The sequence below is a fragment of the Lepidochelys olivacea genome, assembly GCF_965140295.1.
Source record: "Lepidochelys olivacea isolate rLepOli2 genome assembly, chromosome: 23".
NCBI lineage: Eukaryota > Metazoa > Chordata > Testudines > Cheloniidae > Lepidochelys > Lepidochelys olivacea.
This window is the reverse complement of record NC_140433.1, coordinates 6,689,041-6,705,587: the sequence shown is the minus strand read 5'-3', so window position 1 is coordinate 6,705,587 and position 16,547 is coordinate 6,689,041. Positions and strand designations below refer to the sequence as shown.

Genomic DNA, 16,547 nt, shown 5'->3' with positions numbered 1-16,547 from the left:
CTGGAGTGAGACTCTCACGACTCCTTACTCACAGCCCTCGTATCAGGGCCAGCTGTGCCCAGCTACTCAGCCAGCCTCCCTCAGCTGCTCTCACTCCTTTGACCCCAGGAGCGGGGTCACCACCCCACTACAGGTGTATGCACCTCTGGGCGTCTGTGTGTGGGTGGAGGGTGTACATTCCACTGGGTGTCTGTCTTGTGTGCGTGTGTAAGGTGTATGTTCCACTGTGTCTGTGTGCGGGTGGAGGGTGTATGTTCCTCTGTGTATATGCATGTGCTGTGTGTGTGTAGGGTGGCTGGAGCTGTGTGCGCCTGCATGCACTGTGTGTATCCGCTGTATGTACCTGTGGTGTGTGTGCACCTGCCTGTTTTGTCTGCATGTGCGTTGTGCGTACCCATCAAGGCAGCATATCAAGACTTGGTAGCAGCCGAGCCAGGTGCTGCCCAGGTGGCAGCGCAGGGAGCAGTCCCTGGCCTTGCCCGAGAAGGTCCAACCCCCTTGCCCTTGGGAGGCCCTGCCTGCGGTGAGCCTAACGCTGCTCTGCCAGGGGCATTCTTGGGGGGGGGGTGTCACCCAGCTGGCGGATGCTGGGGCAGAGTCCCAGCTGGGCCATGAGCCGGCAGGACTCCGGAGCTGCAGTCCGTGGCCCTGGTCAGAGAGCGCTGCCGTCACTTCTCTAGGGCAGAGCCCTCCCAGGGCAGTGGGGGGTGAGGAGACGGAGCTCAGCATGGGCCACAGAGGCACTCCGCTGCTGGCGTAACTCCGCGAGTGGTTGGGGGGGGACTGCCCCAGCCAGGAGCTCAGTCCAGGGGCAGAGGGGCTGCACAGCATGAGAGCAGAGCTACATGGGTACCAGCATGGCAGAGCGCAGCGAGGGGGGCCTAACCCCGAAGCAGGAGTACAAGGAGGGGACGATGGGGCAGAAACTAGAAAGGCCCTGTCTGGGCCGACCATAGAGGGCCAAGCAGCAGCATCCTTGTAGTCTGTCCCTGGGCCTTTGCCAAATCTGGGTCTGTACATCCCTGGCGATGGGGGGCCCCCAGCCTTCTCCCTTGGGGTGATTCCTGGCTGAACCCATCTCCCGCTAGGGAGTGGCAGAGCCCCCAGCCTGTCCCGACAGTGTTCGCCTTGCCCTCCCTCCACAGGGCTCACACCTGCCAGGCTTTGTGGAGTCTCACTCAGCCCAGGGCTAGGCTCCAGCCCTCCTGGCCAGCAGATACTCCTGCGGGAGGGCTAGCTGGGTTGCTCTGGGCCCATCCCCTAGCCTGTTTCTCTGGCCTTGGTTAGCATGGTCCGCAGTGGCATTAACACACTTTAGACTGGGCTGACGTGAGGTGAGCGAAGCTCTGACTCCCAGCCCACCTGCAAAGCAGCTCCCTCTCCAGCCTGAGCTCCTGCCAGCAGGAAGGTGACAGGCCCAGGCAGACTTGTTTCCGTTGGGTATCGGATAGCTGCAGCTCAAAGCCCTTCCCCTTGGCTGGGCTCCGCTGGGTTCTGTCCTGAAAAGCAGACAGAGCCGCTCTGGCCCTGGTGCGGCTCCACACACCTTTGATTCTTGCCTGGGGAATCCTCTTTCCCTCCCTGCAACCCCTGGTCCTGGATTTACCAGGGTGGGGCGAGGATCAGGGTCTTGTCTGTACTTGAAGGCTGCTCCCATGCTGGCTTATCTCAGGCTATGTCCGCACTACGCTACAGACCTTACAGTGGCCCAGGAGGTGGGGGCTGGCTCTGTGACCCAGGCCAGAGGTGCCAACTTGCTAATTTCCCAGGGGGGACTCGACCCCTGCTCCACCCCAGGCCCTGCCCCTTACTGCCCCCCTTCTCCCAAGGCCCTGCCCCGCCTCTTCCCACCTCTGCCACTTCCCACCCTTGCTCCCCCCGCCATCGCCTCTGCCCCCCGCCCTGCTGAACAGCTGATTGCTGGTGGGTAGGAGGTGCTGGGAGGAAGGGGGAGGAGCTGATCAGCAGGGCTGCTGGTGGCTGCTGAGCACCCACTGGTTTTTTTTCCTGTTGATGCTCCAGCCCCGGAGCACCCACGGAGTTGGCACCTCTGCCCCAGGCCCCTCCTTTCCCCTGGGAGCAGGGGTCTCATAGTGCTCACCCTAGCTCACTCTGCTCCTTCCCAGACCCCATGGCAAAGCCCCTCCAATTCCCTTCCTCTGTGGCTGGTTCCTCCCAGGGCCTGTGCATTCCACCGCAGCCGTAGCTGGCCGCATCTTCCCCCACCCATGACCTCCCTGCTCTTCCTTCCCTGGCCCTCGGTGCCAGCCTAGCTAGGTCCTGCGATCGGCTGTAGCTCAGGGGTAGCTGCAGCCCGGGGTAGGGGGTGGTGATGAAGTCACATGGGGCGTCCGCAGCTCAGAATTGAATTAGATCCCCTGACTCACCAGCCTGTCCCCCCTGTGGGCTCCCGGCATCCCCAGTTGCTCCGCGCATTCCCTGGGGCCAGCTCCCCTGTTGCACTGGTAGGTTTACCCCTGCCCCAGTTGCGCCTCACTCTCTTGATGCCTTAGCCCTCTTCTCCCCTGCCTCCGAGCTCTCCATGGCTCAGGATGTGGTACCGGGGAGGGGAGCACCGTGCTCCATGTTCACAACATGGCCCCCTGCAGCGGGCGTCTAGCCAGCCTCCTCGCCCTGCTGCACTCAGGGGCCTCGGTCCCCAGAAGCCACCACTTCCCTGCCCTTTCCCCTGCAGCAATTGTCCCCAGGCGCCTTCCCGGCCTGGCAGGGGTCTGTACTGCTTGGGAAATGGTGTCTCCTGTGCTGTGAACACCAGCGCTCTCCGCTCACCTGCCCTGCCTGGCTCCAGGGGGAGCTCATGTGCAGCATCCCAGCTGGCCTGAAATTTGGGTGGGGCCTGCAGGGGCATGATGGGGAAGGGGCAGAACAGCTCAGAGCATAGGGTCTGTGTGTGGGGTTGGGCCATGGCCCCTAACTCTGGGGCTGCAGACGGTGCGATCTGGCCTGGACCCCACAGTAATAGCTCCCGGAGGCACCAGACCGGGAAGCCCCACATCCAGGCAACACAGCCTCAGCCCTGGGAGCTAGCTCGACCCCCTGCCCCATAGCTCTGAACCCGTCACTGCATGTCCCCCAGCTCATTTGCTGGTGCCCCCCCTCTGCCCCCTTGTCTTGCCCCAGGCTTGGCTCCTGCCTGTGGCTGGTAACTGGAGACGGGCCCAGTGCAGAGCCTTGGTTCGGTGGGTCTGAGGCTGCAGCTCAAAATCCTTCCAGCGAGGGGCCCAATGTGACCCGGGCCCAGGAGCAGCCAGGCTCTGGGTCCCTGTGGCTGAGGAGGACAGGCCAGGTTCTGGCTGGGCCCAGATAGAGGCACAAGGCTCAGCTCTGGGTTGGGCCATCTCCCACCCCAGTCTTTCTGGGCCCATGGATGGATGTGAGAGTCCCGTGGGATTAGCTCCGCAATAGGCGTACGTGTGTCCATGCCACTGTGCGCCTGTCTGTCTGTACAACCCCATGCAGTCATGTTCCCTCCCCCCGGCCTGTGCCTCCATGGGCCCATGTGTGTGCTTGTGTCTCTGTGTGCCCAGGTGGGTTTGCCCCCATGTACCCTAATGCCACTTGTTCCTGGCTCTCAGGAGACTATTCTGGGGGCTTGGCTCTGCGTCGTGGGGTCTCGGGGAGCTGATCCCAGGGGGAGACCGGCCCCTCTTGTGCAGCTGTGGCACTAGGGGGAGGGTGTGCTGTGCCAGGCCGGGCCGTGGCGGACCTTAGCCCGGTGTGAGGACTGGTTCAGGCACGGCAAGCTGGATTGGGCCTGGCTCACCCTGTGTACTCCGTTATAACTTCCATTTTGGTGCCACACGCTGTCTCCGCTGGCACGGGCCTGGCGTGTCCGGGGGGGATGCCTCACTCGGGGCAGAGATGCCCACGGCAGGCAGCTCTGGTGGTGATTGCTCTCGGCTAGGATGCCCGGTGCAGAGCCTCACAATGGATTGCGTGTTTTAATTATTATTATTGAAAGCAATTCAAGCCAGTCACAGCATGCAGCCAGGAATGGGCTGCAGGGTCCCCAGGGATTCTGGGTAACAGGGGTGGGGGGCAAGTCCAGTCCCCAAGGGATTCTGGGTAACAGGGTGGGGGCTGGGTCCCCTAGGGGAATGGAATGGGCAGGTCCCTGGAGGGTGATGGGGGGGGTAGGAGGGCAGCTACGGTGGGGGACAGGCATGGGCTGGGCAGCTCCCTGGGGGGGCGGGGGCACTGGGGCTGGGCAGCGGAGCAGAGCTGATAGCAGCTGTGCTGCTGGCCCTGCAAATGCAGGACACTACTGGCTCTGCATGTGCCCGGCGAGCAGGCCCGGGTGCGTCACTGTGCCCACCCGTGGGTGTTCGCTCAATGCCTGGGATGGCCGTGGGTGGCAGGCTCAGCTGCAGGAGGGTTTGCTCCCCTGCATGGTGCTCAGCAGCCTCAGGCATGGCTGTGCCCAGCCTGTGCACCAGGCAGGGGGGCAGAAGTGCCAGGGGCTGGAGGATCACCGACCTGGTGGGGTTGGTGCCAGGTGAGCTGGGTGTTCGCTGTGTCCCTAGCCCCTGTGTCGGTGGCAGGGCCGGGTCCTGGTGCCCAGGCGTCCCCGAACCTGGCCCGTTTGGTGCTGGATGCCAGCTGTGGCGCCCTGGCTCACTGGAGCGGGCGGCGCCTGTGGCCTGGCCAGGTGTCTCTGCTGCTGCTCCCATTGCCCAAGAGCCCTGAGTCAGCCCCTCCGCCTGCATCCCCAGGGCCGGGCAGGAGCCAGCCCCGCCCCTGGCTCCCAGGGCTGCTTCATAGGGCAGGGGAGCGATACTGAGCACCGGGCGCCTACTCAGCCCGTTGGCACCTGGGTGGGGCAAGAGGGCGGCCCTGGCTGAGAAGGCAGCTCTGGGTCCCAATGGAAGTGCTTCTCGTCCCCAGATCCCTGCAACACTGCAGCTGGTGGCCAGTGGCCTCGGAGCCCCCTGCACCATGGCCAGCGAGAAGATGCATGGTGCCCAGGACCTGCTGGAGCTCAACTTCCAGTGTAAGGGTGGAGGGCTGGGGGTCGCAGGGTGGGGAGGCCCTGTGCTTTGTGCACAGTGGTCTGGGGAGTGGCTGGGAGAGGTGGGGGCTGTGTGGTGACTGGGGGGAGGTGTTGGGGGGGCAGGAGGGGTGCTGGTGGATGTGTGGTGACCAGAGGCTTGGGGGTAGTGCATGGTGATAGCCAGGGGCTGGAGGGGGCAAGGTGGCTTTCATGGATTTGGGGTGCCAGGGAGTTGGGCTTTTGCGGGGAGCAGAGGGTGCATGGTGGTGTGTGGGGTGGCCAGGAGGGTGGGGGATTTGTGGTGGTTGGAGATTTGGTGGTGGTGCGTGGTGGCTGGCAGGTGTGTGAGGTGGCCGGGGTGGGGATTGGGGTGCAGTAGGCTGGGGATTTGGGGGGTGCTGAGGGTGCATGGTGGCTGGCAGGTGTGTGAGGTGGCAAGGGGTGGAGATTGGGGTGCAGTAGGTTGGGGATTTGGGGGGTGCCGAGGGTGCATGGTGGCTGGCAGGTGTGTGAAGTGGCCAGGGGTGAGGTTCGGGGTGCAGTAGGTTGGGGTTCTGGGGGTGCAGAGGGTGTGTGTGGTGGCCAGGTGTTCGGGGTGCCGTAGATTAGGGTTCTGGGGGGTGCGATAACTAGTGGCTTTTCAGCTATTTGGTCACAGCCTCCCAGAGCGCTTGGGCTGCTGTTGCTGAACCGGCAGCCCAGCCGTCCCACCAACAGGCCCGAGTGCTCTGCTCCCCACCGACTCCTCGGGAGACAAGCTGGGGATGGGATGAACCTGGGACCCTGTCGCTCACCAAGTCTAGGGGCCTCTCTTGGAACCGCCAGCCTGCCCGGGTACACTCAGATCGGGACAAGGGCCCCGCAGGGCCATGGCTCTGGGCTCTCTGCATAGCCCAGGCCAGCCGGGTGCGGAGCCTGCCCTGGCGCGGAGCCTCACGGTGCCGTCTCCCCCAGCCCTAGCTATGAAGCACATTGACCTGAAGCAGGTAGAGCTGGACACGGCCGCAGCCAAGGTGGATGAGCTCTCCAGACAGCTGGAAACCCTGTGGACGGACAGCCCAGGGCAGACTGCTGGGCAGCCCAAGGTACGGCAGGGAAGGGAGACGGCTTGTCTTGGCAACGACTGCCTTGTCACGGGGAGCACTGCCCCACCACTGAGATGCAGCCATCTCTGGGGTGCGATGTAGCGGAAAGAGAATCCTCTACTTTCACCTGGCCGGGGATGTTTCAGGGAGGAGGGATGGGATTTGACCAGGACCCCAGGGCTAACACCCTGGCACAGGGGAGTCTTGTGAACGGGCTAGTGAAAGAATCAAGTGGGCAAGAATTCAGGTCTCTCATCCCCAAGAAGGCACCTCCAGCAGCACAGCGCCCCCTAGTGCCAGGCTGGGCCAGTGGGGGTCAGCACTCTCCCTGAAGGGACAGCGCCCCCTACTGAGTCCTTGCCCCGCTCCCTGCAGCACAGCGCCCCCTAGTGCCAGGCTGGGCCAGTGGGGGTCAGCACTCACCCTGAAGGGACAGTGCCCCCATTGAGTCCTTGCCCCGCTCCCTGCAGCACAGCGCCCCCTAGTGCCAGGCTGGGCCAGTGGGGGTCAGCATTCACCTCGAAGGGACAGTGCCCCCATTGAGTCCTTGCCCCGCTCCCTGCAGCGCAGCGCCCCCTAGTGCCAGGCTGGGCCAGTGGGGGTCAGCACTCACTCCAAAGGGACAGTGCCCCCATTGAGTCCTTGCCCTGCTCCCTGCAGCGCAGCACCCCCTAGTGCCAGGCTGGGCCAGTGGGGGTCAGCACTCACTCCAAAGGGACAGAGCCCCCATTGAGTCCTTGCCCCGCTCCCTGCAGCACAGCGCCCCCTAGTGCCAGGCTGGGCCAGTGGGGGTCAGCACTCACCCCGAAGGGACAGCGCCGCCTACTGAGTCCTTGCCCCGCTCCCTGCAGCACAGCACCCCCTAGTGCCAGGCTGGGCCAGTGGGGGTCAGCACTCACCCTGAAGGGACAGCGCCCCCTACTGAGTCCTTGCCCCGCTCCCTGCAGCACAGCGCCCCCTAGTGCCAGGCTGGGCCAGTGGGGGTCAGCAATCACCTCGAAGGGACAGTGCCCCCATTGAGTCCTTGCCCCGCTCCCTGCAGCACAGCGCCCCCTAGTGCCAGGCTGGGCCAGTGGGGGTCAGCACTCACTCCAAAGGGACAGAGCCCCCAATGAGTCCTTGCCCCGCTCCCTGCAGCACAGCGCCCCCTAGTGCCAGGCTGGGCCAGTGGGGGTCAGCACTCACTCCAAAGGGACAGAGCCCCCAATGAGTCCTTGCCCCGCTCCCTGCAGCACAGCGCCCCCTAGTGCTATGCCCGCCGGTGCAGTGGTGCCATAAGAGGAGTCTGATTTGCTCTGGATGGGGTAGGGGCTGCAGCCGCCAGGCCCGTGCTGAGCCTGTCTGCTCTCCCTGCCGCTCTCAGGTGGACAGATACGGCGCCAGCCCCTCGCACGCCCCAGAGCCGCTTGGCTTGGCCACGTCCCCACAGCTTCAGTACGCCAGGAAGAACTTGTCCCTGGAGAGCACCAACAGCTACATCTCCTACCACGCTGAGACCTTCTCGCCCACCGCTGCCTGCAGCCCCCCTGCCAAGGCCCTGCTGGGCCACCCCGCCTCGCCCCAGTCCCCCTTCTACCTGCAGGGCGAACCCCTGGAGCGGGCCCAGTCGCCCCGGCCCAAGGTGCTGCCCGTCTCTTACGACTCGCTGCCCATGCCCAGCCCCAAGGGACGCGCGCCCTCCCCGCGCTCCCTGTGGCAGGCTGGGGCCACGGAGCGCCTGTCCTTCTCCAGGCCGGCGGGCCGCGCCAGCTCCCCCCGGCTGCCGCCCGCCCCCTCTGAGGCCTCGGCACTGCAGATGTTCTTCCCGGACCGCGCGCTATCTCCCCGGCCGCCCCACCCGCCGCCCTACGAGAGCCACAGCCTGTTCCCCACTGGGCCCAGCTCCTTCGCCCCCTTCCGGGCCCAAGGTAAGCCAGCCCCAGCCTGACACACAGACCCCCTCCCATATGGCTTTGGGGGGAAAGGGGAGAGCACCGTTGGGCCTGTTCCTCTAGGGGGCATTAGAGGGGTGCTTGCTGTGTCCTGCAGCTTTACAGGGGGACTCAGAGCAGGGGTGACGAAAGTTCTCTAAAAGTGTGGGGGGGGCCATGGGCGCCTGAACGGTGGCCCCGCCCCTTCCCCCAAGGCCCCGCCCTCACACCACCCATTCTCCCAAGACCCCGCCCTTGTGTCGACCCTTCTCCCTGAGGCCCTGATCCCGGGCTGTCCCCTCCCCTGAAGCCCCGCTCCCGCACTACCTCTTCCCCCCCAAGACCCTGCCCCCTGCTTGCTCCTCCCCTCCCCATTGCTCACCCTTACAGCCAGTAAAAGGTGGGGTGGGGCGGGGCATGGACCCCTGGCTCAGAGCAGGGACGAGCTGCGGTGCTCAGACAGGCAGTTACTTCCCTGGGGGACGTGGAGGTCTCTGGGTCATGCTGGTGAGGTCTCCCCTGCCCATCCCCCATCCTGGGGCTGGCATGGCCCCTGCTGGGGGCAGGGCAGGGCTGAGGACCCAGGTGCTGGGGGGGCTGGGGGTGGGGTGAGACCATTCAGAGTCTCTCTCTCCAGATGACCTGGTGATCCGGCGAAGGCCCCAGAGGAGCTGGAACGAGTCGGACCTGGACGTGGCGTACGAGAAGAAATCATCCCACTCGGCCGGCTACGAGAGTGAGTGCCCAGGGTCCATGGGGAGGGCCTGGGGGGAGGAACAGACTTCTCTCTCTCCCTCCCAGTCTCTGGGAAGCTCCTGGCTGTGGAGGAGCTGGCAGCGCCAGGGGTCCCTGGCAGGCCGCGGGGGAGCTGGCAGCACCGGGGGGGGTCGCTCCTAGCATTGTCCTATGATGGGTGCCAGCTCCATTTCCACACAGAGCCCCTCAGATCCCCACCCTAGCAGGACAGAAAAGCAGTGTGTGGCTTGTCCCCTGCGATAACATGGGAGCCCCCCACCTCACCAGCTGCCTTCCTGCAGGAGGAGATGTGCACACAGGGCTCAGGCAGGTGCCCGCGGGGCTGAAGCTGGCTCCTTGGAGGGAATCGAGCCTGGATGGGGTCGCAGGGCAAGGCAAGGTAAGTGCTGGCCAGGCAGGGCTAGCAGCCAGTGGGGCTGGCCCATAGCGTGGTACCACATGGGGAGGAAGGAGTCACAGCACCAGTCCCTGTGTGCTCTGGGGGGTGAAGAGAATTCATCTGCATCTGAATCAGGCCAAGGTGACCCCTGCCAGAGACCAGATACTGGGGTAGCTGGGCCTGTGGGTCTGATCTGGGGCCACTGGCGCAGGGGTGGGGCTAGCTGGGCCAGGAGTTTGATCTGGGGCCACTGGCGCAGGGATGGGGCTAGCTGGACCAGTGGGCCTGATCTGGGGTGACGGGAGGGAGGTTTGGGGCCAGCTGGGCCTGTGAGTTCGCCCCTGTGCTGGGAACCTGGCAGCCCTGCATCTGGCAGCAGGCAGCTCCTGTGGCTGGCAGCCCTGCATGGGCCCTGCCCCGCTGCTGGTGGGACCCTGGAGCCAGAGCTGTACTGACTAGGTGTGGGAGCTGCAATGACTTATGGCTGGGTGTCCCCCTGTGCTGCTGGGGGAAGGTGGGGGGTGTTCTCAGCACTGCATCTGATCCTGGCTGGCTCACAGCCCCCTCTCTCCCCTCCAGGACGAGCACCCCCAGCCTTATGCCATGCACAGTGCCACGCTGCCCCGCAACTACAAAGTGTCCCTGCTGCCCAGCGAGCGCAGACCAGACAGCTCCTTCCGCAGGCTGCTGCCCGCCAGCCAGACGGGCACCCTGCCCCGCAACTGGCAGTTCTCCCAGCAGCCCATCTCACGCATCGCCATGCCGCCCCCCAGCCTGCAGGGCACGCGGGCGAAACGCCACAAGCCTCTGCCCCTCTCCATGATCTTCAAGCTGCAAAACGCCTTCTGGGCATCCGGAGCCTCCAGTGCCAAGGGCCAGCCCCAGGGAGCCCCAGGCTCCCCCATCTTCCTCCGCTCCCCACAGAAGCAGCCCCAGCTCCAGCAGCTGTCTCCTCCGTCCCAGGCTCCTCTGCGGCCGGCCCCGTCGGGGGCTGAAGGTGAGAGACCTGGGGCAGATGTTGCAGGGCCTGATGGTCTCCTGGTTCCCCCGGGGCGGGGGTGAGGTCAGACCCCTAGCACCATGGGGCAGAGTGTGGGGGGAAACAGGAGGAATTGCTCTGCACTCAGCAACGGGGCTGGATATTGCAAGGGCCAGGGGGCTGGGAGTGGATCCAGGACTCCCCCGAGCTGTTGGGATAAGGGAGGAACTGAGTAGGTTTTGGAGCTCCCCTTTGGGTCTTGGGGTGCTGCCCAGTGTCTAGGGAAGGGGTACTGCTCGGGTTCCCCCTGTGGATCTGGGGAAGGGGGTGCTGCCTTGGACCCCCTGGGTCTGGGGGTGCTCCCCTGGGGTCTGGGCTTCTGGGTGCTGACTAGGGTTTGGGGGTGCTGACTGGGGTGTAGGTCTGAGGGTGCTGCCCTGGTTCCTCCTGTGGATCTGGGAAAGGGGGTGCTGCCCTGGCTCCCCTGGGTCTAGAGATGCTGTCCTTGGCCTGTGGGGTGCTGACTGGGTCTAGGAGTGCTAACTGGGGTCTGGGCCTGGGGGTGCTGGCCTAGGGCTGGGGAAGAGATGCTGCCCTGGTTCCCCCTGTGGATCTGGGGTGCTGCCTTGGCTTCCCTGGGTCTAGGGGTGCTGTCATGAATCTGAGAGTGCTGACTGGAGTCTGGATCTCACGGTGCTGCCCAGGGTTAGGGGTGCTGTACTGGGTCTGAGTCTGGGGGTGCTGCCCCTTTTCTGGGGGTGCTCACTGGGGTTGAGGACTTGGGTGTGCTGACCTGCCATGTCTCTACCAGCCGCGGGAAGGGCCTCAGCCCTTGAAGCACCGGTGGAGCCCGTGCGAGGGGCCCCGGTGGGGGGCGACACGGAGCCCGAGCTGGAGAGCATCCTGCGGAGCAGCGAGCCAGCAGAGACGGAGGAGGTGGCTCGCCCCTTGAGCCCCACCCGCCTGCAGCCTGTCCTGCCCCCCGAGGCTCAGAAGGTGCCCGAGTTCAAGGAGGTGGCTCGGGTGCTGGCGGAGATTCCCCGGCCCCTGAAGCGCCGTGGCTCCATGGAGCAGAGCCCCGGCCCTGTCCTGCCGCCCACCCACAAGAAGCAATACCAGCAGCTCATCAGCCGCCTCTTCCATCACCGGGGCCGCAAGGAGGAGGCCGTGTCGGTGGGGGACGACCTGCCACTCATCACGGAGACAGCTGAGCTGAAGGCAGCCACCCCGGTCAGCCCTGCCCCGACGCCCTCGCCCCAGAGCCCACCAGCACCCGCAGCGTTGCCCCTGCTGGCTGTTACAGAGAGCCCCGGCACCCCGACGCCCAGCCCCGGCACCCCGACGCCCGGCCCTGTAAGTGCACCGAGGAGCTGTCAGCCAGACCCCAGCCCTGGCACCCCGACGCCCAGCCCCGGCACCCCGACGCCCGGCCCTGTAAGTGCACCGAGGAGCTATCAGCCAGACCCCAGCCCCGGCACCCCGACGCCCAGCCCCGGCACCCTGACGCCCGGCCCTGTAAGTGCACCGAGGAGCTGTCAGCCAGACCCCTTCCCCGCCCCAGCCCCGCACCCTGACGCCCAGTCCTGTAAGTGCACCATAGAGCTGTTAGCCCGACATGCCCCCAGCACCCCGATGCCCAGCCGTGGCACCCCGACGCCCAGCCCTGTGAGTGCACCGAGGAGCTGTCAGCCAAACCCCTTCCCCGCCCCAGCCCCGGCACCCTGGCTCCCAGCCCTCTAAGTGCACCATGGAGCTCTCAGACAAACACCTTCCCCCCTCCACCCCCCCAGCCCCGGCACCCCAACGCCCAGCTCTGTAAGTACAGCCATGGAGTTGTCAGCCAGCCCCTCCCCACAGCCCCAGGACAGGGCCCCCCCAACCTCCCTGGTGCACCCATGGAGTTGTCAGCCGGTCCCCCCACCCCCGCAACTCCCAGAACTGGCCTCCCCGCTCGCCGGCACAGCCCGAGCTCCGGCCCCTCCCGCCCACACTGTGACCTTGCCCCTTGCGTGCCTGCAGGAGAAGCGCTCGGCGCTGCGCAAGGTCTCGTCCCCGAGGCGGCGGCTGGGGAAACGGGTGCAGCTCAACCCCCTGGTGCTGCTGCTGGACGCGGCCCTGACGGGCGAGCTGGACGTGGTGCAGCAGGCAGTGAACGAGGTGAGGCTGCTGCCCCGCTCCGCCCCTCTGGAGACAGGCCTGGCCTGGAATCCTCTGCTGAGCGCGGACTGGGCAGGAGGCAATGGCCGGGGGCCGGTGCACCCCCAGGCTGCCCTGTCCCCTTCGTCCGGCTGGGGCCTGGCCAGCTAGACACGGACTCCAGCCCCTGTGACTGGTGAGCGAAAGCTGCTGCCCCGTCAGCCCGTGATCCCCGCGGGACTCAGCCAAGGGGCCCCCCATGGGCAGGCCCAGCACATCCCTGTACCCCACAGCCGGCAGGCCCCTGGGCGGCTGCTCTGGCTCCTTTGTCAACAGTGGTCAGGGAGATGGCGAGTGTCCTGCCATGTTCTGGTGGATCAGGATGGACACAGCCCCTGGGACGGGCCCGGTGTGCGGGGGGGAGCAGGGGGCACAACCCTGGGACAGGCCGTTGGCAGCGTTTTCTAAGTTCACCCGCTCTGGCCTGCAGCTCAACGACCCGAGCCAGCCCAACGATGAGGGCATCACAGCTCTGCACAACGCGATCTGCGGGGCCAACCACAACATCGTCGACTTCCTCATCAGCGTGGGCGCCAACGTCAACTCCATGGACAGCCACGGATGGTGAGCGCCTGCCCATGCAGCCGCTGGCAGCCGACCTGCGCTCGTGTGCCTGTCAGCACCCACCATGCAGTCTTGTGCCCACTGGTGCCCGCCATGCGGCCCTGGCACCCTGCGTCTCAGTGTCTAGCCCCGCGCCTCCCAGCACTGCCCCGTGGCCCTTCGCCACTCAGCCCCATGCCTGCCAGCGCTGCCCTGTGGCCCCCTGTCATGCAGCCCCGTACCTGCCAGCGTTGCCCCAGCATCCCAGTGCCCTCATCCTATGTGCAGCCACATCCCTGCCCTCGAGCTCCTGCTGCACAGCCCTGGCACCTCAGAGCAGCTGCGCTGCTCTAGCCCCCATGCCCCCCTATCACCCAGTGCCTGATGCCCAGCTCTGCACCCTGGCCCTGCCCCTCCCTTGCAGCATGCCAGGCCCAGCCTTGTGCCCTCGTGCTCCCCGTGGGCCCGGGCAGGGTTGAGGTGGGTGGGTGGGTGGGCGGGTACTGTGTGCGTGGCTGGGGTCCCTCCCTGTCCCAGGTGCTGCCTGCCCCAGGTTGCCGTCGTGCCCCCTGGTGCAGGCAGACGCTGATGGTCCCAGCAGAGCCCCCCACTGCCCTGGGTGCCTGTCAGCTTGTCCCTCCTGCCCCCAGGACTCCCCTGCACTGTGCCGCCTCTTGCAACGACACAGCCATCTGCATGGCCCTCATCCGGCACGGAGCCGCCATCTTCACCACCACCTTCAGCGACGGCAGCATGGCCCTCGAGAAGTGCGACCCCTACCGGGAGGGCTACAGCGAGTGCTTCAACTACTTGGCCGGTGAGGGGGGCCACCATGGGGAGGAGCGGGGGACGGGCGGGGGTCAACCTCATAGGGGCGGGGTGGGATGTGACGAAGCAGGACTGTTCTTAATGTTTCCTCTGAACAGTGTGGGGGTGCCTTAGTTTCCCCCATGCAGTTCTTAAGTCTCTAGGTGGTGGGGTAAGGGTGTATGACCATTGCAGAGCCCTAGAGGGCAGGTGTGTGCAGGGGTCTGGACACAGAGAATGGCCGACACCCTGTTTCCTGGCAACTGATGGCCTGGGCCCTTCCCCCCTGCAAGGCCAGAGCTAAAGGGTTGGAGAACAAAGGAATCCGGTGACATCCTGGCCCGGGACAGGGACAAAGCCCAGAGGGGGAGGGCTGGAGGGAGTTTCAGTTTGGGGTTGGCTGGGGACATGAAGTGAAGTGCAGACGTGGTTGTCTGGCTCACTGGCCCCCAAAATGGACTCAGCTGAGGGGTCCTGTTCTCTGCACCTACAAGCTCTGTGTTAGACCATGTTCCTGTCGTCTAATAAACCTTCTGTTTTACTGGCTGGCTGAGAGTCACGTCTGACTGCGGAGCTGGGGTGCAGGAGCCTCCGGCTTCCCCAGGAGCCTGCCTGGACGGGCTCGCTGTGGGAAGCTCACGGAGGGGCAGAGGAGGCTGAATGCTCCGAGGTCAGACCCAGGAAGGTGGAAGCTGTGTGAGCTGTGTGTTCTGCAGACAGGCTGCTCACAGCGAGGAGACTTCCCCAGAGTCCTGACTGGCTTCATGGGGAGCAGTTCCAGAGCATCGCCCGGGGACTCCGTGACATGGGGGCAGCTTTGTGGCGTGGGGAGAGGCCTGGGGCTTGACCACTCTGGGGGGAAGGGGTGGGGCACTTCTATGGGGGAAGGAAGGGCCGGGTGGCTGGTGGGGCCAGGAGGCTGGGTTATTCCACTGAGGGACTTGGGCCTCCCCTGGGGTTGCTGGCTGATCCCTATGCCTCCCAAGCCTGTGGCAGCTGGTTCATTCTCTTCCCTCCCCCACCCCCCGTGGCGGCGGCTGGTTTGCTCGTGCGCCTCCCCCCATCCCCGTGGTGGTGTCTGGCTCACGCCCCCCCCCCGCCGCCCGGCTGGGCTGTTGTTGCAGATGTGGAGCAGAACATGGGGCTGCTGAACAACGGGGTGCTGTATGCTCTATGGGACTACAGCGCTGAGTTCAGCGACGAGCTGTCGTTCCGCGAGGGGGAGCCGGTCACCGTGCTGCGGCGCGACAGCCAGGAGGAGCTGGACTGGTGGTGGGCCTCGCTCTATGGCCAGGAGGGCTACGTGCCCAAGAACTACTTTGGGGTGAGCCCTGCCCTGAGCTCACCGGGGTGGGAGGGGCTGGGGCTGGAGGAGGACGGGCCGTGCTGGAACCACCTGGGAGCAGACCTGATCTAGGCTGTGTCTTCACTGCAAAGCCTACAGCACAGTTGGTCCCCAAACTTTTGAGGGTTGCACCCTCCTTACCCCGTCCACGCCTCCAGTCTCCCAGAGCTCGGGCTGGGGCTGCGGCTTGGGGCGGGGGGACGTGGCTTGAGTTAAGGGGGCAAGGCTGGGGGCGAGTCAGGGGCCAGGAGTGTGGCTGTGGCTAGGGGCCGAGGCTGGGGGTAGGAGTGGAGCTGCAGCCAGGCTACGGTGGAGGCCGGCAGCCAGGTGTGTCTCCACTCCCAGCCTTGGCTCTGGCCGGGAATGGAGCAGCAGCCGAGGCTGGGGGCTGCCGTGGGGCAGGGAGCAGAGGGCCAGGGGTGGGGCTGGGAGCCAGGGACGTGGCTGGAGGCAGGGCTGGATCAGACCTGGTAGCGGAGCAGGGTTGGGTAGCACTCTCTCCCCTCCTCCCCGCCCCCATGGGGGCTGGCCCAGACCCCGCTGCACCCCCTGGGTGTTCCTCCACACACCCCCAGGGGGTGCGTCGCACACTTTGCGGACCTGTGCTATGGCAGCAGAGCCCCTAGTGCAGACGCAGCGTATGCTGACAATAGGAGGAGTTCTGTTGCCTTAGGAACACCACATCCCCGAACCCCAGAAGCTGAACCTGCCTGAGCCTTCCTCGACAATGCTGTCTACACACTAGGGGCATTGCCAGCATAGCTGGGTCACTGGCTGGTGTGGTTTTTTTACGCCCCCCCGATGGACCTAGCTGTGCTGGTGTGTGTTTGGCCCGAGACTCGGGGATTTCAGTTGTCCTGAAGCTTTGGTGTTTTCTAATTTGCTTGGTTCCGATTCAGAAAATAAATTTACCAAAATTCCCTGGCGAACCAGAGATCCCTGAAAAATTGGTTTGAGAAAGACCAGAATATGGTGTTCCTGAAACAGAGTTGTGAAACTGACAAGAATTCAGAGCTATTCCCTGAATAGCAGCCATGAAACAGAGAAGAATGTCAGTTTCACTTAGCGGTTCCACAGCTGGGAGCCGGCCAGTCCCTGGAGTCCCAGTTCCAGCCAGGATCTGGGGTATGGGCAGACTTCCTGGTGGAGCTGTGGACCCTTGAACACTGGCAGGCTTCTGACCACGACTGCCCAATAGCCACTGCTGTGGGGAAGCTCGTGGCGCTGCGGTTGCTGGGAGGGCACTGCTGTGGGGAAGCTCGTGGCGCTGCGGTTGCTGGGAGGGCACTGCTGTGGTGAAGCTCACTCTCTCTCTCTCTCTCCTTCCTCCCTCAGCTATTCCCCAGGGTGAGGCCTCAGCGGAAGAAGGTCTAATGCACCAGCACACGGCTCATCTGCTGCTGCTGGGAATGCAGCTGGCACCTGATGAACTTAGGGGCTGGGGGGAACATGGGGTTCTGCTGCTGGGATTCTCCCCTGCTGGGAAGTGCTCCCCTCTTCCAAGGACTTGGTCAATTGGCCCCTGGGGGCTGTGAG

The 16,547-nt window shown here is 65.2% G+C and overlaps 1 protein-coding gene across 3 annotated transcripts in view; it reads left to right on the top strand.

Moving 5' to 3' along the window:
• PPP1R13L (protein phosphatase 1 regulatory subunit 13 like) overlaps positions 1 to 16,547 on the top strand; it is a 30,187-nt gene extending 13,640 nt beyond the window's left edge. Inside the window, exons 2-13 of one of the 3 annotated variants that reach the window (XM_084612370.1) lie at positions 4,906 to 5,011; positions 5,966 to 6,096; positions 7,460 to 8,003; positions 8,644 to 8,742; positions 9,044 to 9,141; positions 9,721 to 10,138; positions 10,932 to 11,473; positions 12,140 to 12,277; positions 12,747 to 12,880; positions 13,510 to 13,676; positions 14,791 to 14,990; positions 16,347 to 16,547. In XM_084612370.1, the coding sequence (XP_084468496.1) occupies positions 4,957 to 5,011; positions 5,966 to 6,096; positions 7,460 to 8,003; positions 8,644 to 8,742; positions 9,044 to 9,141; positions 9,721 to 10,138; positions 10,932 to 11,473; positions 12,140 to 12,277; positions 12,747 to 12,880; positions 13,510 to 13,676; positions 14,791 to 14,990; positions 16,347 to 16,385 (2,565 nt within the window). In that variant the 5' untranslated portion in view covers positions 4,906 to 4,956 and the 3' untranslated portion in view covers positions 16,386 to 16,547. Of the gene's footprint in view, positions 1 to 4,905; positions 5,012 to 5,965; positions 6,097 to 7,459; positions 8,004 to 8,643; positions 8,743 to 9,043; positions 9,142 to 9,720; positions 10,139 to 10,931; positions 11,636 to 12,139; positions 12,278 to 12,746; positions 12,881 to 13,509; positions 13,677 to 14,790; positions 14,991 to 16,346 lie in introns of all 3 variants that reach the window. The other 2 variants (XM_084612369.1, XM_084612368.1) reach the window with 2 other exon arrangements.